The 25048-nt window shown below is 39.6% G+C and overlaps 1 protein-coding gene across 23 annotated transcripts in view; it reads left to right on the top strand.

Moving 5' to 3' along the window:
- The window catches only part of ULK4 (unc-51 like kinase 4), a 540161-nt gene that overhangs the window by 289692 nt on the left and 225421 nt on the right, over nucleotides 1–25048 (top strand). For 14 of the 23 annotated variants that reach the window (XR_014822784.1, XR_014822770.1, XR_014822773.1 and 11 more), the window contains one exon: nucleotides 4789–4894. The exons of 4 other annotated variants lie outside the window; for them this stretch is intronic. Coding sequence is in view for 10 of the 19 variants with exons in the window: in XM_084987830.1 (XP_084843956.1) it covers nucleotides 4789–4894 (106 nt within the window). In the remaining 9 variants the exon portion in view is untranslated. Of the gene's footprint in view, nucleotides 1–4788; nucleotides 4895–16261; nucleotides 17954–25048 lie in introns of those variants that run through there. 5 more of the 23 variants (XM_084987831.1, XM_084987825.1, XM_084987826.1 and 2 more) reach the window with 2 other exon arrangements.

Here is a 25048-nt window from a genome sequence, read left to right as displayed (position 1 = left end):
ACAATGAGAACTCCCCCTTTCCTCTTGAAGCCAGTGTTCCAAGAAGAATTCTAGCCCCACATGTTTCCCCTGGTGTTTTCTCCCTTCATGTAATCTACTCTGACTTTGAAAGTAAATATGATGTTTTCCAAGGCATAATTTATCCCTCATGGGCTCTGAACGTGTTGTGAACAGCAAGAACGTATTAAGGTTACTAAGAGCAATGAAATAACTCAATTTGATAGAATTAGTAGAAGTGTGCTGAATCCATATTTATACTTTCTCAACTGCAGCTCACATGTCTTTAGCATTCCCTGTGGGGGGAATTAGGGTGAGGCCACAGCAGTAACTGTCTTGGTTCCCCTGGAGAACCGTGTCATCATCTGAGTAGAAACATTGACTCTGTTCTGTGGTCTCTCTCCCTCAAATACTAGGTAAGAAGCATATGTATCGACATGAAGGAAGAGGAATTAAATATAATTCTGTAATGTAATTTTTATAAAGCCCCTATTTTACACGGAACAGAGTTCCCAGTCTCTGAATTGTTTGAAAATCCAAAACAAAGTAACCAAAACACAAGAGTGTCTTTCTTAATGGCTAGAATAGAAAGGAACCATGTCTCCCAGTCTGGTTTCTCTTTTTGGCATCAACTATTGTGCCCGGAGTCTGCCCAGGAATAAGGTTTAGTGGGACTTTTGATAATCAGAATGTCCCTCTGTGTCCCTCTGCAGATTCGGTAATGGGGTTGGCAGAGCCGTTTCTTCTGCAGTGACTCTGGAAACTCCAGGCCAGGCATCTCAGAACCTGGTTGGCTGGGCCACCATCCTGGGTCCTTAGTGTTCAGGGGTAACAGAGATTTGGAAAGTTGGCTTTCATGCTTCAAGGAAACACCTATATCAACAAATGGTACCCACCCCTTGAGCACAGGGAAAGACTGAAGTATTGGCTTAACAACGAGCCAGAAATACTGCCAAGAGCGTAGAAAAGGTACATTTAATTTTAAAATATGTATATAGGACAAACAATGGGTGTATGTCCAATAAAACTGATCTGTATTTGCTGAAAGACTGGCCTTTGAACAAGGAGTATTATTTTACCAAATGGGACCAAAAAGATTTGTTAGCTTCTTTATTCTTCGCAAGAGTAGGTTTCCTATGTATCGTTAGTTACTTTATCATGAGTAACATGTCATGTCATCTGATACTTATTAATCACCCTTTCCTTCCAGCTAACTTAAGAATAATTACATGAAATTGGTGGTAGCCCATTGCTTCCACATTAATCTTCTTAAGCTGGTGTCAGCAAAACATTCAGACATTAACATCCACTCTGAAGCATGTGTTTCTAAAGAACAGAAAATTTCAGGCATTGATATTTGGAAAACAAAGCTTTTGTCTTGTATCAAAGATGGAGATGGTGGGGCTCATGAAATCAAGTGATGCTCGGAGGGATGGACACATCTCTTGACAGCAGTTTCAGAGCCAGAGGATGCTGTGTTGGTATTTTTGCAAGCTTTGGAAGCCATGTGTTCCACAAGGGACTCCCAGCAGCTCTGCTGCATGTCCTCACTCTGGGACCTGGGCTGTTGGAGCCTCTACCCTCTAGACCATCACTGGTCCTGAGGGCAGAGGAGAGACAGATGACAAAGCCCTCTCTGGGCCTTAAAACTTCTGCCTAAATGAATTTCATTGGCCGGAGTAAGTCTCACGGGCATCTTTAGTTATGAGTGGGCAGGGAGGTGCTGTCCTATTGTGTATCTAGGGGAGAGAAGTGGGAAACGGTGTACTCAGAGCTGCACATATGGAAAGATGGTTAAAATGGGGAAGCTGGGAGTTCCCATTATGGCTCAGCTGAAGCGAATCTGACTTGGATCCATGAGGATGCAGGTTCCATCCCTGGCCTTGCTCAGTGGGTTAAGGATCCAGCGTTGCTGTGAGCTGTGGTGTGGGTCACAGACTTGGCTCAGGTCTGGTGTTGCTGTGGCTGTGGTGTAGGCCAGCAGCTACAGCTCCGATTGGACCCCTAGCCTGGGAACCTCCAGATGCCGTGGATGTGGCCCTAAAAAGACTAAACAAACAAACAAATAAATAAATAAATAAAACAGAAAGCCGGTTCCTTAAATAGATGGGTAAAATAGGCAAGGCTTTGGTGAGTCTAATCAATCAATAAAGAGGGAGGAGACAGTGTGAAAGGTGAGGTTCGTAGGTTCAGCAGAGGTAAGTGAAGGTAGAAAAGACTGCTCTGTATGATTCTGTTACAATATGTGTGAAAACCTGGACATTACAGATGATTTTCTTGGAAAATAGAATTAAACAAAATTGGGTCACTGTGTAGAATTCCGAGTAAATTGATGTTTTTCAAAAAAAGATTGAAAAATCTCCTGGTAAAAATACACTGAGCCCAGTTGCTTTTATTAGTGAGCTCTACTGTATCACTCAGAAATAGATACTGGGTACCCAATAAATATTTGTGGAATAGGGAGCTTCCTGGTGGCCTCGTGGGTTAAGGATCCAGTGTTGTCACTGCCTAAAGTTATTTCAAAAGAAAAATTTATTAAAACTAAATTAATCCAAAGAATTCTAAGATGCTCCACCATTTAAAAAGTGAGATAAGGGAGTTCCCTGATAGCCCTGCAGTTAAGGATCTGGTGTCCCTGCTGTGGCTCGGATTTGATCCCTGACCCTAGGAACTTCTGCAGGCTGTGGGCATGGCCAAAAAAAGGTAAAATAAAATTTCCATTCAGTAACACCTTCTCAACACCCTGACCACACAGTTTTGTTTGTTTGTTTGTTTGTTTTTGTCTTTTTTTTGCTATTTCTTGGGCCGCTCCCACGGCATATGGAGGTTCCCAGGCTAGGGGTCGAAGCGGAGCTGTAGCCGCTGGCCTATGCCAGAGCCACAGCAACGCGGGATCCAAGCCACATCTGAGACCTACACCACAGCTCATGGCAACGCCGGATCGTTAACCCACTGAGCAAGGGCAGGGACTGAACCCGCAACCTCATGGTTCCTAGTCGGATTCGTTAACCACTGCGCCATGACGGGAACTCCTGACGACACAGTTTTAAATGATGTACAGCCCCACTGCTGAACTCCCAACCCTCTTTTTCTGCTCTTCTCTTTTCTTTTTCTGCCACAGCAATTACTCTCTTCTAACACATAATCCAGTTTACTTATTTCCTGTGCCTGTTTGTTGTCTGTTTCCAAGAGGACAAGGAACCTAGTTTTGTCCCCTCAGGTGCCTGGAACAATGCCCTGTATAGAACAGCTCTCCATTAATCATTTGTTGAGAATAAATGCGATAGAATGTCTGTCTTAAAACAGAGCAAACCATGTATTGCTGTTTGTGTGTATGTGTGTGAAAATAGGAAAGGATCTGGATAGAGCCTAGTAAGTTGATATTAACTTTTAAAAAATTTTATTGAAGGATAGTTGACTTATACTGTTGTGTTAGTTTCAGGTGACAGTGCATTGAATCAGTTATACTTACACATATATCCATTCTTTCTCATTCTTTTCCCATGTAAGTTATTACAGAATGTTGAGTAGGTTTCCCTGTGCTTTAGAGTAGGTCCTTGTCAGTCATCTGTTTTATATTTAGTAGTGTATATATGTTAATCCCACCTCCCAATTTATCCCTCCCCCCAATGTTCCCACTTTGGTAACCAGAAGTTTGATTTCAAAATCTATGAGTTTTTTTTTTTTTTGTGTGTGTGTGTGTGTGTCAATAAGTTCTTTTGTATCGTTTTTATTAGATCCCATGGATAAGTGATATCAGATGATATTTGTCTTCCTCTGTCTGACTTCACTTAGTATGATAATTTCTAGGTCCATCCGATGGACCTGCTACTCTTTAGGGCAGGACTGGTTATTGTCAAGTGGTCAAGGGGTGGGACTGTGGCTGGTGTGAGGCAAGCTGCGCCCCTAGAACCACTCTGTCTCAGCAAGTGCTTGTGTTGGGACAGACCTGAGAGCCTTTCTTTCTATACTTTGTGTGCATCTGGCTTGCCTCATGTAGCCCTGGAGCTTAAAGGTTGTATTTTTACACTGTTTGAAATTTTACAGTTTCAGTTACAATCAGTGCTACTTTATTTTTATTTTTTTATATTCAGAGGAGTGAAAAAGGAAAAAAAAGCTAAAGCAAGTTAACTTTTGAGATCCCTTAAAAGTTACAAAGGAGTTGTTTGTTTTTTGTCTTTACAGTGCGAAATAAAGACCAAAGCATTACTAGTTTTCCTCATTCTTTTTAGGACCCAAGTTACTCCCTGCTATCTGATGTGAAGTGTTAGGGAAAACACAGTTCACTGTTTTAGGTCCCAAATGTAGTCAATTACACTGAAGCAGTGATGCAGCAAGTCATATCCAGCCTGTCAAATGTTTTAAGTCTAAAGCAGGAAAAAGAGCAGTGCCAGCTTTACTCTCAAAACTACGAAATATTTCTCTGTGAAGTTTTTCTTTTGTCATCTCGAAATCAGGTGTGGTCTCCTAAGTTCCCCGTACTTAATTTCTGGTCACTCTGACTCCTTCGTTGCCCACCTGAAGCACACTGTACGGTTGCCCCTCAGCTCACAGGCAGGGGACTGTGCATAGCAGTGCTGGTGCTCTGACAGATTCCTGCCGGCTCCCAGCTCCCCTCACCCAAGGCTGGAGCTTGCCTAACACAGAGGGAGCTGCTCCATTCAGGTGCAAAAAGATGATCATTCCATCTTGGGCAAAGAATGAAGGGATGGAGGCCATTTGATCATTTGTCTTCGTCAGGATGTAATTCTGTTTTTGTATAGCTCTGATGAAAATGGTGTTCTGTTGCAGGACCATCAGCAGAACATTCTGGGTAACACCATGCAAAGTGTGATTGCGTTGCTCAACAATCTGATCACCTGCAAAGATTCGAATATGAAGCTACTTTATGAGCAAGGTAAATACTTCTTAGGATTTGTCCTTGGTTATGTTAGAGTTTTACCTATTTGTGCATTTCATCATCTTACATAGTAGACAGTCAAGAAAGACTATTTAAAGGTGATCAATCAAAATAGATGTTTAAAGGTCTACATGTAATGATAATATTGCCAGCAAAAATGGGAGGTGTGGTTAGATTGTGATAGTTTCTCTGAGTTAATTAATTCTCCTTCATAGCACAAAATCAATAGGCACTTCTTATGGATGATAAACCAAGAAATAGAAGTGTAAGCAGAATATTTAGACTTACTGCTGCCAATCAAAATAAAAACTTATATGGTCAAAAGCACCTTGGAAAATGAGACTGGATGAGTTGAGGGTGGCTTTACTTTACATCTTATGCACATCTATAATATTAAAATTTTAAAAATTTAAAGGCTTCAAGTTTAAAACCAAACTGAGAGGGAGGTAGAGATTTCCCCTGTATTTCCTGCCCCAGCACATGCACAGCCCATGATCAACACTCACCAAAGTGGTGTGTGTGTATGTGTGTGTATGTGTGTATATATATATATATATATATATATATATATATATATTTTTTTTTTTTTTTACCAAAGTTAATCCTACATTGACATTATAATCACTCAAAATCCATAGTTTATGGGGTCAATAGATGCAAACTATTGCCTTTGAAATGGATAAGCAATGAGATCCTGCTGTATAGCATTGGGAACTATATCTAGTTCACTTATGATGGAGCATGATAATGTGAGAAAAAGAATGTATACATGAATGTGTGACTGGGTCTCTTTGTTGTACTGTAAAAAATTGACAGAACAGTGTAAACCAGCTATAATGGAAAAAAAGAAAATCATTTAAGAAGAAAATAAATAAATAATTGAGGAAAAAAAAAAGAGGCACCCAGAATTTCAAACAAAAGTGTTACTTAAATAAACAGGAAGTCAAGTGAGTCCAGTCTGTGGAATGGGAAATAGCCTATTGACATCAAGAACCATCACACAACTGTGTAATGTAACACAATATAATAAAGGTTAGTCACTACAAAAAAAAAAAAAAAACAACCCAAAAAACCCATAGTTTACACTCTTGGTGTTGTGCATGCTATGTGTTTAGACAAATGTATAATGACATATATCCATCATTATGATATTATGTAGAGTATTTTCATTGCCCCCCAAATCCTCTTTGCTCTGCAACCGATGGTCTCTTTATTGTCTCCATAGTTTTGCCTTTTCCAGAGTATCATATAATTTGAGTCAAATAATATGTAACCTTTTCAACATTGACTTCTTTCACTTAGTAATGTTTATTTAAGGTTCGTCCATGTCTTTTCATGGCTTGATAGCTCACTTCCTTTCTTTCTTTTTTTTTTTTTTTTTTTTTTTTTTTTTTGGTCTTTTTAGGGCTGCACCCGTGGCACATGGAAGTTCCTAGATTAGGGGTTGAATTGGAGCAGTTGCTGCTGGCCTACATCACAGCCACAGCAGCACAGGATCTGAGCCATGTCCACAGCCTACACCACAGGTCATGGCAACACTGGATCCCCAACTCACTGAGTGAGGCCAGGAATTGAACCCACATCCTCCTGGATATTAGTCAGGTTTGTTACACCTGAGCCATGAAGGGAACTCCTCAGTTCTTTTTAACACTGAATAATTCTCCGTTGTCTGGGTGTACTATAGTTTTTAATCCACTTACCTAATGAAGGATGTCTTGGTTGCTTCCAGGTTTTGGCAATTATGAATAAAGCTGCCGTAAATAACTGTGTTTAGATTTTTGTGTGGGCGTACGTTTTGAACTCCTTTATGGAAATCCGAGGAGTGCAATCGCTAATTATATGTGAACTGTTTAATTTGATAAGGAACTGCCCAACTGTCTTCCAGAGTGGCTGACCATTTTGCCCTCCCACAGTGAATGAGAGTTCATGTTTCTCAACATCCTTGCTAGCATTTGGTGTTGTCAGCATTCTGGATTTTGGACATTCTAATAGATGTGTAGTAGTGGCTCTGTATTTTCATCTGCATTTCCCTGATGGTACATGATGTGAAGTATCTTTTCATATTCTTGTTTCTCATCTGCACATCTTCTCTGGTGAAGGTATCTGCTAAGGTCTTTAACCTGATTTTTAATTGGGTTATTTGTTGTCTTACTGTTGGGTTTTAAGAGTTCTTTGTATCTTTTGGATAATAGTCCTTTATCAGTGTGTCTTTTGCAAATAGTGTCTCTCAGTCTGTGGCTTTTCCTCTAATCTGTTGGTACTGTCTTTTGCAAAGCAGAAACTTTTTATGTTTCTGTTTGGGTTTTTTTGGTCTTTTTTAGAGCCACACCCATGGTATGTGGAGGTTCCCAGGCTAGGGGTCAAATTGGAGCAGTAGCTGCCAGCCTATGCCAGAGCCACAGCAATGAGGAATTCGAGCCACGACTGCGACCTACGACCTACTCCGCAGCTCACGGCAACGCCAGATCCTTAACCCACTGAGCGAGGCCAGGGATCAAACACGAGTCCTTAAAGATACTAGTCAGGTTTGTTAACTGCTGAGCCATGACGGGAACTCCCTTTTTTCTTTTTTCTTTTTTTTTTTTTTAGAAGTTTTTAATTTTAATTTAGTTGAGCTTAACAATTATTTCTTTAATGGGTTGTGTCTGTGGTGCTGTATCTAAAAAGTCATCACCAGGCCCAAAGTCATCTAGGTTTTCTCCTATGTTATCCTCCAGGAGTTTCAGGGTTTTGCCTTTTTACAACTAGGTCTTTGATCCATCTTCAGTTGATTTCTTTTGAAGGATATATGGTTGTGTGTGTGTGTGTGTGTGTGTGTGTTGCTGTCTAGTTCTAATACTATCTGTTGAAGAGACTGTCTTTGCTCCATTATATTGCCTTCCTTCCTTTACCAAAGATTATTTAACTGTACTTATGTCAGTCTGTTTCTGGGTTCTCTCTTCTGTTCCATTCATCTATTTGCTTATTCTTTCAACAGAGCCATACTGTCTTGATTACTGTAGTTTTATAGTAAATCTTGAAGTCAGATGGCATCAGTCCCCCAGCTTTGTTTTTCTCCTTAATATCTTGTGCTGGCTACTGTGGGTCTTTTGCTTTTCCATATAACCCTTAGAATCAGTGTGTTGATATTCATGAAGTAATTTACTTGGACTTTGATTGGGATGACATTGAATCTATGGGTCGAGTTGGGAATATTGTTAGATTTTAAACATAGTATGTCCTACTTTTATATTAATAAAAGCTTTCACTTGAATTGTTCATAAAAAGAAGACAGGGATAAGACCAGTCTGAATAAAATCAGTGTCACTTTTCTGATTTTTTTCTCTAAGAACTTAGTTTTGTATCTCTGTGGTCATTATATTTACATGTTGGCCATATTTTTCCTCACCTAAGAAAAATGTGCATTTCCAACAATAATAAGTATTACCAACAGTTGAGGGATTTTAATACATAGAGATATTTTTTTTTTTTTTATGCAGCAGCACCCTATTCTGTTTTATGGAAATGTCATAATAAACCAGTGTGCTAATGATTATGGGAATCTCCAATCTTTTGATATTAGAGACAGTTCTGCAATGAATAGCTTTATGCATACGTACTTGCACATGGAAGCAGACCTATCTATAGGGTAAATTCTGGGTTAGAATAGCTGGATCAAGGAGTGTGTGCATTTGTAATATCATTAGATATTGACAAATTGTTCTAAGGAATCTGCCACTTTACACTTCTATAAGGCATGTGAGATTGCTTGTCTTCAGATCTAAGAGCTGTTTTCCCATTTGTTCAAGACTTTGTTGTGTTTATTTATAGTTTTCTTTATATAGGCTGTACTCATTTCCTGTTTATCTCTTCCCAGGTATTTTATCCTTTTTTTCCTTGCTATTAGAAAATAGGAATTTCCTGCCACTGTAGTTTTCAGTTTTTAGTATGTGTTTGAAAGTTTTTGATTTCTGTTTATTAACTTTTTACTTAGGTTAACTCTCTTACTACTTTCCAAAGTAATGGTTTTTAAGTAATTCTTTGTAATTTTCTAGTTATGTGTTAATTATTGCAAATAGTGACAATCTTTCCAACATTTATAGTTCTACTTTTTCTTTCTTTTCCAACTGCAAAGATTCAAAGAGAATAGGTAGAGGATATCTTGGTATTGCCTCAGAATCTTTTTTTCTGGTTAAGGGAGTACCCATCTATTTAAATTTTATCTTTTGTATTCAAGAATAAATAATGACTTTTGTCAAAATGCTTTTTCGGCAGCTCTGGAAATGATCAAATGATTTTTTCCTTGTATCTATTCCTGTAATGGATTATATTTAATAGATTACCTAACATTGAACCATCCTGTATTTAAGTCAGTAACCACACTTAATTGTGACATATTATTCTTTAATTGTGCTGCTTAAGTTCTTTGTCAATATTTTGTTCAGGATTTTCCGTTGCCATTTGTAAGTGTGATTGGTCTGTAGTTTTGTTTCTTATTCCTTTCTTTCTTTCTTTCTTTTGTCTTTTCTAGGGCCGAACCTGTGGCATATGGAGGTTCCCAGGCTAAGGGTCTAATCGGAGCTGTAGCCGCTGGCCTACACCACAGACACAGCAACATGGGATCCCAGCCATGTCTGCGACTTACACCACAGCTCACAGCAACGCCAGATCCTTAACCCACTGAGCAAGGCCAGGGATCAAACCCGCAACCTCATGGTTCCTAATCACATTCATTAACCACTGAGCCATGATGGGAACTCCATTATTCCTTTATTTCTTTTGAAAATTTTTTTGCTAGATGTTGGTGTTAGCACTGTGTTACATTTTTTCAAAATACTGTTTTATCCCTTGTGGCTCTGAAACAATTCAGATATTGAAATTATCTACTCTTTAAAAGTTTGGTGAAATTCCCTCGTGAGGCCATCTGGCTGTTTCTTAGAGGTATGTTGGTTGTGGTAGCTCTTTGATGCCATTCTCTATTCCTACAGTGGTAATAAATCTTTTATTATATCTTCCCATCTTTTACAGAGTTTGTTGTAGTCTATTTTCCTAGAACGTTTTCATTTCATACACACTTTCAAATCTATTGTCATAGATTTGGACAGAATAGGTTCTCGTAATTCTTTTATTTTGCTAGGTTTCAGAAGCTATCTTCCCATTCCCGTTTCCTATATATTTTCACTTTCGTATTTTTATTGAGTAGTTATGATAATGGTTTTACTCTTAGGTATATGTTTGTGTGTTTGTAGTTTTTTTAGACCAGTTGGGAATTTACTTAATACTACCACTTAAAAAAAATTTCTTTTTTTAACCTATTAACTTGCTTATGCTTTTGCTGCGTTTGTTTTGTCATTCTTTGGAATCTTTTTGAATAAGATTCTTAAACCATTTATTTCCTTTTTTTTTGTTTGATCAGTAAAGAATTTAAGGCTATGAATTTTATTCGTGTATTGCTTCACTCAAGATTCCAACCTGGAGTGCTTCTACGTATACACATTTTGTTTTCTACATGTATTTCAATTTTGGTTTATTTTCCTTCATTGAGCCAATAATTGTTTAGGACTGAGGGCATATTTTGTTTTATTAATTTTGTTATTTCTGGTGTTACTGTACGTTGATCAGCAAATGTTGGTAGTACAGTTTCTTATGCCTAATATATAGTTAATTTTCATGATTTATTATTTGCACTGGAAAAAATTCATATTGGCATTCTCCCCCGACAATCACTGATATTATCATGCCCTCCTCCCCAAAACAATAGTAAAAGTCAACAAAATATATGAAGCAGTTGTTTTAAGTCATTGGAAAGTAGGCAGAGTTGGGCTATATGAGCCTTGAGAAGGGAAACACAGGACATGAACCTCATAACATTCTCAGGTTTTTTGTTTGTTTGTTTGCCTGGTTAGGGAAGCAGAGTCCAAGAAGAATACAGAGGTCTTGCTAAGCTAGAGAGTAAGAGTTGTGTTCAGGGATGTGAACTGGTGAATATTCACAGGGCAGAGTATAAGAGAAGGGTTGCCGGGGGAATAGGGCCCAGAAATCTACATGGAGTTTGCACATAGGTCCTTTGTGAGGGCTGGGCTGCACTGCACATGCAGAGAGCAGAGTTCTGGTAGGCCTAGAAGAGGATAGAGCAGATACCATTAGGTTGAGGGATGAACTGAGGTAGCAGAAAGTATGCAGTGATGGGAGATGGAGGAATTCCAGCCTAACCAGTGGAGATACTTAAGTAAGGTTACCCCAACCTGAAACTAAGGCTATTCCAGACCTGCCATAGAGTTTCCACCATGTCCTGGGACTAAGGATTAAACCACTATAGACCTAACAAAGAATAAAACTAAGCCCTCATGGCAAAAAGATTCACAAGAAATTTAACTGCTTGCTAGAACAAAATCAATACCACTTAAAAGATGACAGTACAATCCACACTCTCTAACAACATATTATCCACAGTGACAAGCATATAACCCAAACTCAATAGACTTGATGAAAAAGAAGCTGGAAAATGTGGCCCGTGATGATGATGAAAATAATAATAATAATGTCAATTCGAACAAAACCCAAGATCACCCAGATGTTGGAATTAGCAGATCAGGCTTTTAAAACACCTATTATAGGGAGTTTCCGTTGTGGCTCAGTGGGAACAAATCTGACTAGCATCCATGAGGACACAGTTTCGATTCCTGGCCTCACTCAGTGGGTTAAGGATCCTCTGTTGGTGTGATAAAGTGAAGCAGTAACAGGTGAAAGCTAAAACTCAAACCTGCAGCAAGAAATGAAATACACAAGGAAGTGCTTAAATATAAACGAATATTTTAAATATAAATTTTTTTTTCTCTTCTGAAATTCTTTCAAAGAAAACTGACTAGACATGCTTCTGGAATGGTGCATTGATGACCCCCATAAACCTTTCTTGCCATAAAAACAACAAAAACACTGGACAAACAAATGGTAATCAACTTTGTATATTATTAAATTACTAAAGGGTTGCAACAATATAAGCAATGTTAATTCAAGGAAAACTGTTGAGTCTCAGTAAGAACAGAAGGCTCTCTGGTTGAAGTTGAGGCCCTGCACAGAGCTGTAAACCACCTAAATGCTAAAGGCATCCTCCACACAGAAAGCCCTTTGACAAAGTGTGGAAGACTTACTGATTGAAGGCATTTAAGGAAATCTCTGGCCAGTTATTAGTTGGCCTTTGAGCTAAATGACAGAGGCTTCTGCAGGTAGACACTACAGGTAATTCATATGTAAAGAATTAGCACAAGAAAGTCAATTAACTAACTACAACAAAACAGCAGTAACTAAAAACCATTGGGATATATGTGGAGGGGTCCAAAGTTCACACATTATGTGATGTAAGATGTCCAGTTTTAATCAATATTTATAGAGCATCCCCAAAAATAAAAATAGGAAAGTATGGCCCATATACAGGAAAAGTGCAGTTAATAAAACTATTTCAGAGGGGACTCATAGGTTAGATTAACTAGACAAAGATTTAAAGTCAGCTGTTTTAAATACATGCAAAAACTATAGGAAACCACGTCTAAAGAATTAAAGTGTGAAACTGATGTCTGCCCAATTTGAGAATATAGATAAAGAGATAACATTATAAAAAAACAAACAAACAAACCCAAATGGGGAGTTCCCCTTGAGGCTCAGCAGGTTACAAACAAAACTAGTATCCATGAGGATGTGGGTTTGATCCCTGGCCTCATTCAGTAGGTTAAGGACCTGGCGTTGCCATGAGCTGTGGTGTAGGTTGCAGCTGCAGCTCCAACTGAATCCAATCCTTAGCCTGGGAACTTCCATATGCCTCAGGTGTGGCCCTAAAAAGTGGAAAAAACAAAACAAAACAAACAAGGAAATTGTAAAATATTAGTTGAAAAGTTTAATACCTAAAATGAATAATTTACTTGAGGTGCTTGACAGTAGGTTGAAATTGTCAGAAGAAAGAATCAGTTCAGTGGAGGATTGGTAGCTCCTTACTACTGATGTTATAGAAATAAAAAGGATTATAATGGAATGCTGTGAACGAACTATATCCCAATAAATTAGATAGCTTAGATGAAATTTCTAGAAAGGGAAACTATTAAAACTGTTTAAACTATTCAAACATCTGAATCCTTATTCCTTTTCCTTCAGAATGACCCATGTTTTTAGCTTAGTAGGTTTCTTAGCCTGCTTCTTATACGTAGAGTTAGGGGCCCCAAGACCTTTTTATGTTCTGAAAATGAATTATCTTTGTTTTGTTTTGTTTTTTTAATACAAGCAGGTGGTTCTTGTGACATTAAAATTCTAGCAAAAACTTTGTTAGTATTCTATAAATATTATTGATGTTTATGCCATTAAACAAAAAGCCTACCCATGAATCCTTCAAAATATTCTCCTCCATAACTTGGACCAAGAATTAGGAAACTGGAATTCCCGTCATGGCTCAGTGGTTAACAAATCCGACTAGCAAGCATGAGGTTGGGGGTTTGATCCTTGGCCTCACTCAGTGGGTTAAGGATCCGGCGTTGCTGTGAGCTGTGGTGTAGGTCACAGATGCAGATGGGATTTCACGTTGCTGTGGCTGTGGTGTAGGCTGGTGGCTACAGCTTTGATTAGACCCCTAACCTGGGAACCTTCATATGGCGCAGGTGCATCCCTCAAAAGACAAAAGACGAGAAAAAAAAAAAAAAAAAAAGAATCAGGATACTATGGAACAGTGCCTGTGAGATTCTTAGTAGTCCTGTTGGCTGCCTGAGAAAGTGAATGAGGAGTCGGATCCTTGAAATTGAGATGACAGAATTTGCAGCTACTGTCCCATGAAAGCATGGGGTTACCTGGCTAAGGTAGGATAAAGGCAGGGAAAAAAAAATCCTAGAAGACAGGATCTTAGGGAATTGAGAAGTCAGGCAAGGAAGGATTGTTTTTGACATCATCAGGGCGGCTACTGACATTTTGTGTTCATTGTCCTGTCAGAATTGGAGCACCAGAAGAAGCACAGGTGGATTTACCATAAAGCTGAAGTGTCAAGGACCCGCATTTACACAAGGATAGTTTTACGTTCATAATTGTTTTCTTCTGCTAGTCCATCCCTACTCCCCAGCTGTATAAGCTTCAGTTCTCATAATATCTATCCCCTTTCCATGTTTTGTGGAGTGAAATGAAAATCACAAAAAAATAATTATGGCAGGAGTAGTGTTAGGGTAACCATCAGCTCAGGGAATAAGAGAGGGTTGATTTGGTGGCCTGAGGATGATGGCAGTTGGAGGAGGTGAAGTAGGTGGGACTTTTGATGTGTTATAACATGCCAGCTCACTGCTTGCTTTCACAAAGAAATTTTTGTTGAAACGTAGATATGCCCATTCATTTGCATGTTGCCTATGGTTTTGTTGTGTAATGGCAATATTGAGTAGTTGAGATAAAGACTAAAATGTTTTCCCTAGAGCTTTTTAAGAAAAAATTGGCCAACATCTGGTCTAGAAGCAGCATTGGGGAAACACGGTGACACCACCAAGGCCCCTTGGTAAAAGCAGACTGAGTGGACAAAGAAGTAGCCATTACCTTAAGGGCCTGCTGAGGAGACAAGGTTCTAAAAGGGGCAGGTTTCAGATGGAGCATGTAGTTAAAAGGTACATATAGATAAGAAGTGGATGATTGGAGGGATGTAGCTGATAACTAACTATGAGCGCCAGATATCAGAGCAGAAGGGGTTCAGAGGTTGGGCATGGGTGGGATGTGGCTTCTGAAAGGAGATGTGCAAATCCTCTTGCTGTTTGGACTGCAGGAGATTGTGGGTGGCTGGGAGTCCTGAGCTTCTTGTGACATCGTAAGAAGAGACAGAGGGTATGATGAGTCCAGACGGCCTTAAGGCTGAGAAGGGTGGTCAGGCTGCAAGTGTGGTGGTATGGAGCAGGGTAGTGGGGATTCAGGAGCACACAGACTCCTTCCCGGCCCTTGCTAGTGGAGGTTAGAGGGGAGGGGAGGGGGGCCTCTTGTGGCCTGCAGAAAGTTTGATTTCATTCTCCAGAGATAACACCAGGTCTGACTTTTTATTATACTCTGCTGCTCTCCGAATTCTTTGGCTCTTCAATGTGTGGGCTGATTTTTCCAAAGTTGGGTAAAAGATCTGTTTGGCGTTTGCAAACCCAGAGTTTATTAAGATCCAGTGGAGCATGGCCACATGAGAGTCGCTAATGATCTGCCACTCTGTGGGCTTGAATGTATGTGGTTGGTTTGAATGAAATCTTCTTGGAGTTCCCTTGTGGCCTAGTGGTTAAGAACCTGGCATTGTCACTCCTGTGCTTGGGTCACTTCTTGTGGCTTGGGTTTGATCCCAGGCTTGGGAAGTTCCAAATACATCAGGTGCAGCCAGAACAAACAAACAACAACAATAACAAGAATGTGAATGAAATCTTGTTAAGTTTTTTTTTGAATCAATTCTGGCTCAATCATTGGCTTATATATTCATTACATTTCATATGGAATTAAATTCCCTATGCCAAACACACAGTCATTTGTAGCCTTCATACTTTATCACCCCAATATAAGTGAACTATAATGCAGATGAGATAGAAATGGTTATTCCTGCCTTTAAGTGCTTCGTGACAGCGCTGTGTTAGGCCAGTATCAAACTGAGCTTCATTCTCAGACTATGCACTAACAGCTCATGGTAGGATAAATTAGAAGGCGTACATTTTTCCCCGCTCTCGCATTTTCATATCTCTGAAATAAATACATCAACCATTACTGTCAGGTAGCAGTCTTGATACCACTTTGCTGCTGGCATGTGTGTATTGAACCTTTTGGGTCCACTGTAAGTGCCCTAAAAGTAAACCCAGAGAGCCCAGAAAAAGTATGCTTCACCGTGTTCTCCTGTGTCTGGGCACTGATGGAGCAAAGCTTATGGAACAACATGGACGTGGCCGATTCCGAGTTAACAGATGACAAGTCAGCCTCTGAATGGGAAGAACTTTCTAAAAAGTTTGCTTTTACTTACACATTCCTTTTTATGTATTATAGAGGGAATATGTGAGAAAACCCATATCAAAATAAGTCTCAGAGCACTTACATCGAGTGTCAGATGAAGTTCTAGGTGATAAAGCGTGGTATATGTAATTGGTAGCATTTTTCCTTTCTTAGTGGTTCATAAAATAATGCCCTTCCTTCTGATCAGTGGCATCTTAGACTCAGTGAGGTACAGTGGGTAATACCTGTGAGGACCACAGTGCAGGGTCTGCCACCTGATAGGCATCCCACCAAGTACACAGACTCTGAGAAGTGGGTTCGCTGACATCACCAGTATACAGCTGCATTGTATATAATTCAGGTTATTTTTCTTCTGTTTTTGTTTGTTTGTTTGCTTAAATATTTTTATTTTATTTTTTCTTTTTACAGCTGCACCTGTGGCATATGGAACTTCCTGGTCAAATCGGAGGTGCAGCTGCATGCCTACGCCACAGCCATGACAATACAAGCTCCGAGCAGCATCTGTGACCTGTGCTGCAGTCTGCGCCAATTCTGATCCTTAATCCACTGAGTGAGGCCAGGGATCAAACCCACATCCTCACAGCCACAATGGGAGCTCTAGATTTTCATTTTTAAATGAAACATTTTGGGAAAAAATTAAAAAACAAAGCAAGACCTTTTGTTTATATTTGCAAGATATTTGAGTTATTAACATTTTAAAGTTGGCTGCTGGCTCATCCCTGTGCAGTGACCTTTTGATAATGGATATTCATTCCACCTTCAGTTTTACCACCAGAGTTGTCAACATAATGGATTTACATGATGCACGGCAGCAGCCCCAAATCTCTCGCACCTCCAATGGAACATTTAAGGAAATTATGTTTGTCCCCATAGGTTTATGGTATGTCAGAAATCCAAACACTCATTTCTTGCTAGGTTTATTAGAAAACTGCCTAAATGGGTGTTTCCTCAGGAGGCCAGAAAATTACCATGAGCGTCATTTGGGCTTTGAAGGTGTACTTGATAGCTCTCTCAGATTCTTTTACATTTAAGAATACCTTTCAAAATGATGCTGTAGAGCAGGGGTTCGCAAACTTTTCCTGTAAGGGCTAGATAGTGAAGATTTTATAGGCTTGTAGGCAGTATGGGCTTTGTCACTGCTGCGCAATACTGCTGATATAGCAGGAAAGCAGCCCTAGAGAATTCATGCATGAATGGCCTTGTGTCCATACATTTTCTTTACGAAATCCGCTGGCCTGCCCACTGGCTGTGGTTTTCCAACCCCTGCTGTTTAGTAACTAACGCAGACTGTCCCAAAATGACTCTGGAAATTCCACATCCACATATGTGTAAAATTTAGTTATCAAACTGTGGTTCAACTCAAGAAGTTAACAAAAATTATTTTTAAAGGAATACACTCGGAAAGAGGCTGCTGCCTTCACAGTAGTATGAAGACGTATGAAGAGGAAGCAGAAAATTTGACCTCAGAGTTTAATCTAAAAATCAAAATAGATATATTTCGCTGGGTCAATTAATAAACCACCCCTTAAAACTAAATGGCTTAAAATAAGTCATTTATTTGCTTACTCTTCTGTGGGTCAGCAGCACAGGTTTGGCTCTGCTGGTGTCAGCTGGGCTCCCGTGTGTGTGTGTGTGAGATGGAGCCTTAGTGGGGCTGAGGGGGACCCTTAGCCTTAAGGAACCTCCCTCAGGATTTTCCCCACGGTAGTGGCATTCAAGAAGAGTCTGAGTGGAAGCTGCAAGGCCCCTTGTGGCCTAGACTCTGAAAGCTTCTGTCACTCCCATCACATGCATTGGTTGAAAGAAATCACTAGGCCAGCCTGGTTCAAGGGATGGGAAGAAAGGTTCCGTCTTTGATGTGAAGAGCTGCAGTGAATCCGTGGCCATTGTTAACCTAGTAAGTTACCTACAAATTTAGAATCAGAGCTTTATATGACACCATGACTGATGCCCTTGAGGTTGGCAAACTGCTTTGGAGAGAGCCAGATTTTACACATTGTAGGCTGTGATGGCCATAATCTGTTCCATCTGCTCAGTTCTGCTCTTGTAGCACAAAAACAGTCATAGGCAATAAATAAATACATAAAAAGATGAGCATGATTGTGTCTTAATAAAAATTTTTTACAAAACAGGTGAATCCTGTCCCCCCACCATTTAGATCATTCAGTCTTTCAACAAATATTTGTATGCCATGTATTGTTCTCAGTACAAGGAATATAGCAAGGAACAAAACTGGCAAGACCACTGCCTTCATGGAGCTTACATTCTGGTGGAAAAAATAAACCACAGGCCAAAAAAATGATCAAGAAGTTTATGTTAGATAACGTTTTGTGATGATGAGTACTGAGGGTGGGGGAAGGAAGAGGGGATATGAGATGTCTGGATGGGAGTGGGGTTGAAATTCTCTCTTGGGAAATCAAAGGAAGGCCTCACTGTGAAGGTGGTTGTTAAGTAAAAGCTGGAAGGAAGTGAGGAAGCAGCCATGCAGATACCAGGGGGAAGGTGGGCACCTTCCTGGCAGGTCAGGGGAACAGCAGGGAGGGCAGTGTGGCTGCAGCAGAGAAACCGCTGGGAGAGCAGAAGGTAAACCCAGCAGAACTGGTTGGTGCATTCATTGTCAAAAGCTACTGAAAGCATTAAGGTCATTTGGAAACTTTAGACTGCAGTTCACTTTGAACAGTGGATTAGGAAATGAGCTAGTAGTTACTGACTGCCTTCACAGAAGACTTGTGAAGACTGGACCAGTGGTTTGGGAATCAGTGGGACTGGGCTTCTCAGGTAAGGCTATAATGATAATCCATTGGAAAAGCTTTGCTGTAGACCCAGCTTCCACCCAGAGTCGGCATCCTTGTACACTGTTACCCTGAGAAAATGCTGTGTAAATAGTCTGGGATTAGAAAGTCCTTTTCATACTTAAGGCAGCACATCCACCTTTGAAAAATTCTAATGGTTAGAAAGTGTTTCTTTACTTTGAAGTAAAGCTGGGCTTCTCTCTAAATTTCTACCCTAGTTGATTCTAGTTTTTCCCCGTTGGAACTACTTAGACAATATTTGTTATTTCCTTCACTTGGAGGAGGAATAAAATACCTTCCAGTGTTAAGTGTTCAAGTCAAGTTTAGTCTGTAGTAATAGCGCAGTTGGTGTCTTAGAACATCTCATGTTTAAGAAGCCGGAAGTATTTCTTGATTTTTCAGCTAACTCTTGGTAAGAGTCATATTTATTTTTTTACTACTCTATTTAGCTATTCATAGCATCCTTTGTTAACGTATCTGTCAATGTTTGGTGTTCCTTGGTTTTAGTGTTCACTTTATTTGTCCTTTGTTGAGGAGACTTTATTCAGTTACATTCATTCTAGATGGAGTTTATTTCAAGTTCTGTTGGCTGTTGTTGGATTACAAACTACCCCATAACTCAATGAAATAAAACAAAAATCTGGTACTTTGACTCTCGTGTCTGTGGGTTCACTGGGGGCTCAGCTCTAGGCTAGGCTGTGAAAAGTTTTACATTAACACATTGACTAAAATTAGGCAACTCCAGTGGGACCCTAGTGAAGCTGGGTTCTTCTGCGGTTCTCGCTGGTTCTGGATTAAGCTGTCCTAGTCTTCAAATGCATTGAATGACATGCTCAATGTCACCAAAGTAAGCATGATAGTCTTTGATGACACAAGGACCCCACTGAGACTCCCTGACTACTGTGGCTTAATTTCCTTAATGGCCCAAGCATTTCTCTTCAGCGTTCTGTGCCCCCATCTTTCTGAGTGCTCTGCTCTACCCAGCAGCAGTTCCTGTGCTCTCTTTGCCTAGAGAGTCTGTGATGTAGGAGGAAGGACTGATTTTTGAGGATTGATTTTTTTAAAAAAAGGTTATCTCAAGGCAGTTTTAGAAAATACCCTTCTGTATTCAGTAAAATTTCGCTTGTTTCAAGGTGTAGTTTAAAAAATTAGCATAATTCACATGCCACAAAATTCACCATTTTGAAGTGCACAATTCACTTTAAATTAGTATAGGCTTTTAGTATAATCACAAGGCTGTGATATCTCCACTGTCTAGTTCTAGAACATTCTCATGACTTCAGAAACCCCTCTGTACCCTTTAGCAGTAATTCCCATTCATTCCTTTCCCCAGCAACCACTAATCTTGATGTCTCTATGGATTTGCCTATTCCAGACATTTCATATAAATGGAATCATACAATACTCAGCCTTTGTGTTTGGTTTCTTTAACTGAGCAAAATGTTTAAACGTTAATGTTAAAAGAAAGAGTGCAAATAATATAATTTAAATTACCATTCCCCAAGAAACTTTTATATGTTGAAATAAAAAGTTATTTTCATCACATACTTGAACTTTTCATATTTCTCACTACCGTAATATCACTAAAACGTACCATTAACAAACTGCTCATATTAGCTTCAAGTTGGATCAGAAAGGGAAACAGGAGACATACAGCAGTTAAATCCAAATCATTTTCTCTTGATAGTTAGTCAAGAAGGTGACCTTTATTTTAGACTCTTTTATTTATAAGAACAGGCAATGTAGAAATGAAGTCATGACGTGCCTTACTGTCTTAAATTCCCCTCCAGCCATGCCGTGGGACTCTGGTCTCACCTCAGAGAGATGAGGGTCTCTCACATGTCTTTCATTTGCTCTGTTGGTACAGATGCTCCTGTTGGACAGTTGTATGGAGTAAATCGCAGCAGAGAACAGAGACAGTGTTTACGTGGACCCTGTTGTATTTTTCAGTGATGCTCCCAGCCCTGCCTTTCACCCATGTTTGCCTTCCCCTCTTCATTTCAGTCCTTGTCCCTCTTCCTCTCTCAGTGTGTTTCTGTCTCAGGCCTGCCTCAGGCCAGTGGCCTCCACACTTGGTCCCAGTCACCGTGGTAGTGACTCTTTTTCCCCTGTACTTTCTCCTGGACTCCTGGTTGGCCTTTGATTTGTTCCTCGGGTCACCACTGGGCATCTCTTTGAAAGTCCATTCGGAGGATTGAGGTGAGAGACTGGAGAATAAGAGTGGGGGAGGGGAGGGTGCGTTTGGGTAAAAGGTATCACCCGTTCCTGGTCTCCCTCTACCGTCAGTCACTGCTTAGACTTTTAAAAACAGCTTTGTTGAGATTTGATTGAAATATGTTACAACCCAGCCACTAAAATGGTACAGTTCGGTGTTTGTGTGTGTGTGTGTGTTCACAGAGTTGTGCAGTCAGTTTTAGGATGTTTTTATCACCTTAGAAAGAAACCCCATGCTTGTCAGCAGCTGTTCATCACGTCCCTCCAACCTCTCTGCCTAAGAAACCTATTCTAGAAATTTTATCTATGTAGACTAGTATAATATGTAGTCTTTTGTGACTGGCTTCTTTCACTTAGTGTGATGTTTTTGAGTTTTATCTATATTGTAGCATGTTCCAGTCCTTCTGCTTTGGAGCACAGTGAAAATCACTGGCTGAGACTGAGAACATAACCTTGAATTTTGAAGAGTAGTTTTTGGGAGCTACAAGCTTACAAACTGTGCCCCTGTTTTTGCTTCTTTCCCTTTGACCTTAATCTTGAAATATGGAGAACTATGTGTTAAATAGATTGATCTGCCCACTTTTCCTTCCTTTATGTTTCACTGAGACAGAATGGCCTGCCTGGCATTACCCATCTTCCACTGAGTCTCCTCACCAGTGTTCAAAAAAGAAAAGAAGACATTTAACAAGCTCTTTGACGAGGTCAGATTAAAAGCATGTTAAAAACAGGAAGGAGGGACATAGAATAGAAGGTGCAGATCTATACCACTGTCGGGAAATAGCATACGATGAGTTCCGCCTTCTAGGAATATCTCAAAGAGCTACTGGAAGCTGTCTGCCAAGAAAAAGGGAAGATGTTAAGTCCATTATTTAAGGAAGAATTTGAAAAGTTAGCGTGTGAGTGGGAGAAACTAACCTGGTAGGGTCACCGAAATAGCTGGGTTTGGATCCTGAGTCTACGGTTCATTTGGTGAGATGCTTTGAGTTTTCATCTCTCGAGGATAATGGCACCTCATTCATACACTTGTTTGGAGGATTACATGATAATATATGTAAATTTGTCATGTATAGTTAATAAACTTAGTGAAAGTATTTAAAAATAAGCACTAAAGATAGCTGAGTGGCCTTCACATGGGATCATCTAAGCAGATCATTAGAATGAGAAAAGTGAAGCTCAAGATAAGTTATTAGATTCTCACGAGTATCAGGCATTTTATTTTATTTATTTTTTTGCCTTTTCTAGGGACGCTCCCATGGCACATGGAGGTTCCCAGGCTAGGGGTCCAATTGGAGCTGTAGCCACTGGCCTAACACCAGGGCCACAGCTACGCCAGATCCGAACCTCGTCTGCAACCTACACCACAGCTCACAGCAACGCCGGATCCTTAACCCACTGAGCGAGGCCAGGGATCGAACTTGCAAACTCATGGTTCCTAGTTGGATTCGTTAACCACTGTGCCACTCTGGAACTCCACTATCAGGCACTTTAAATGAGTTAAACTTTACCACTCCAAATAGGTTACAATGCAGTATACTGAAAAATACACAAATATTATCTCAGCTGTTGTTTTTTTTATAATGAGATATTTATTTGTGGGATCCTTCTTTTCTTTCTTCCTTCCCCCCTCTCTCTTTCTTCTGTTGAGATATAATTTACATATCATATTATATATGTTTAAGGTATACAGTGTGTTGATTTGATACACATACATTGCAAAATTATATCACGTCCCATAATTAACCATTTCTTTTTCCAGTAAGAACATTTAAGTACTACTGTCTCAGAAACTTTCAAGTATATAATACTGTATTACTAAATATAATTGCTATGCTGTACATTAGATCCCTAGAACTTATTCATCTTAAACTAGAAGTTTATATTCAGAGCCATTGTTCTTAAGAAATAGCAAAGACATGGGGGGCCTAGGATCTTAGGATGGAAAATATCTCATTTACATAAAGAGGAATGGAGGAATTTCGGAACTGTGGATAAATCTGTCTCAATAAAATGATGATATAGTTAGTTATGATAATTAGAAAAAGGAACGTCTACAACATGGGATTAATCTCCAGAATACACAAGCAGCTCTTACAGCTTTATGCAAAAAAAAACCAAACAATCCAATTAAAAAATGGTCAGAAGATCTAAATGGCATTTCTCTGAAGAAGACAGATGGCCAAAAAGCACATGAAAAAATGCTCAGTATCACTAATTATCAGAGAAACGCAAATCAAAAATACGGTGAGGTATCACCTCACACCAGTCAGAATGGCCATCATCAGAAAGTCTACAAACAATAAATGCTGGAGAGGGTCTGGAGAAAAGGGAACCTTCCTACACTATTGATGGGAATGTAAGCTGGTGCAACCACTATGGAGAACAGTATGGAGGTTCCTTAAAAAACTAAATATAGAACTTTATCTAAGCCAGCAGCTCCCACTCCTGAGCAAACCATAGTTTGAAAAGATACATACACCCCAATATTCATTGCAGCACTTTTTGCAATAGCCAGGACATGGAAACAGCCTAAATGTCTTGACAGCAGAAGAATGGATAAACATGTGGTACATACATACAGTGGACTATTACTCAGCCATAAAAAGAATGAAATAAAGCCATTTGCACCAACACAGATGGACCTAGAGATTATCATATTGAGTAATTTAAGTCAGCAGGAAAAAGACAAATATGAGATTACTAATATGTGGAATATAATGAAAAATGATACAAAAGAACTTACAAAGGAGGCAAGAATATAAAATGGGGAAAAGACAGTCTTTTCAGCAAGTATTACTGGGAAACCTGGACAGCTGCATGCAAATCAGTGACACTAGAACACACCCTCACACCATGCACCAAAATAAACTCAAAATGTCTGAAAGACTAAAATATAAGACAAGACACCATCAAACTCCTGGAAGAGAAAATAGGCAAAACATTCTCTGACATCAACCTTACAAATGTTTTCTCAGGTCAGTCTCCCAAAGCAACAGAAATAAAAGCAAAAATAAACCAATGGGACCTCATCAAACTGAGAAGTTTTTGCACAGCAAAGGAAACCAAAAAGAAAACAAAAAGACAACTTACAAAATGGGAGAAAATAGTTTCCAGTGATGCAACTGACAGGGCTTAATCTCTAAAATATACACACAGCTTATACAACTCAACAGCAAAAAAGCCAACAACCCAATTGAAAAATGGGCAAAAGACCTGAATAGACATTTTTCAAAGGAAGATATGCAGATGGCCAACAAGCACTTGAAACAATGCTCAACATCCCTGATTATTAGAGAAGTGCAAATCAAAACTACCACGAGATACCACCTCACACCAGTCAGAATGGCCATCATTAATAAGTTCCCAGATAACAAATGCTGGAGGGGGTGTGGAGAAAAAGGAACCCTCCTGTACTGTTGGTGGGAATGCAAGCTGGTACAACCACTATGGAGAACAGTATGGCGGTATCTTAGAAATTTATACATAGAACTACCATTTGACCCAGTGATCCTACTCTTGGACATATATCTGGACAAAACTCTCCTTAAAAAAGACCCATGCACCCCCCCCATGTTCATTGCAGCACTATTCACAATAGCCAAGACATGGAATCAACCCAAATGTCCACTGATAGATGATTGCATTAGGAAGTGGTATATATACACAATGGAATACTACTCAGCCATAAAAAAGAACAAAATAATGCCATTTGCAGCAACATGGATAGAACTGGAGACTCTCATACTGAGTGAAGTACATCAGAAAGAGAAAGACAAATACCATATGATATCACTGATACCTGGAATGTGATATATGGCGCAAAGGAAACTTTTCACAGAAAAGAAGCTCATGAAGTTGGAGAATAGACTTGTGATTGCCAAGGGGGAAGGGGAGGGAGTGGGAGGGACTGGAAACTTGGGGTAAATATATGCAGAATGTAGCCTTCAGGATGGAGTAGCAATGGGATCCTGCTGTGTAGCTTTGGGAACTCTGTCTAGTCACTTATGATGAAACACGTAATGTGAGAAAAAAGAATGTATACATGTATGTGTAACTGGGTCACCATGCTGTACAGTAGAAAAAATATGCATATAAATTAAGTTAAAGATTAAAAAAAAAAAAAAACAAGAACTTACAAAGCAGAAACAGACTTAGAGATTTTGAAACCAAATTTATGGTTACCAAAGGGGAG

Source organism: Sus scrofa, chromosome 13, assembly GCF_054392235.1.
Source record: "Sus scrofa isolate SSC_HxYL_T2T_F1_AM1 chromosome 13, Sscrofa_HxYL_maternal_Yorkshire_Landrace_v2.0, whole genome shotgun sequence".
Classification (NCBI taxonomy): Eukaryota; Metazoa; Chordata; class Mammalia; order Artiodactyla; family Suidae; genus Sus; species Sus scrofa.
The sequence above is the reverse complement of the archived record's forward strand: the minus strand, read 5'-3'. Positions and strand labels throughout refer to the sequence as shown.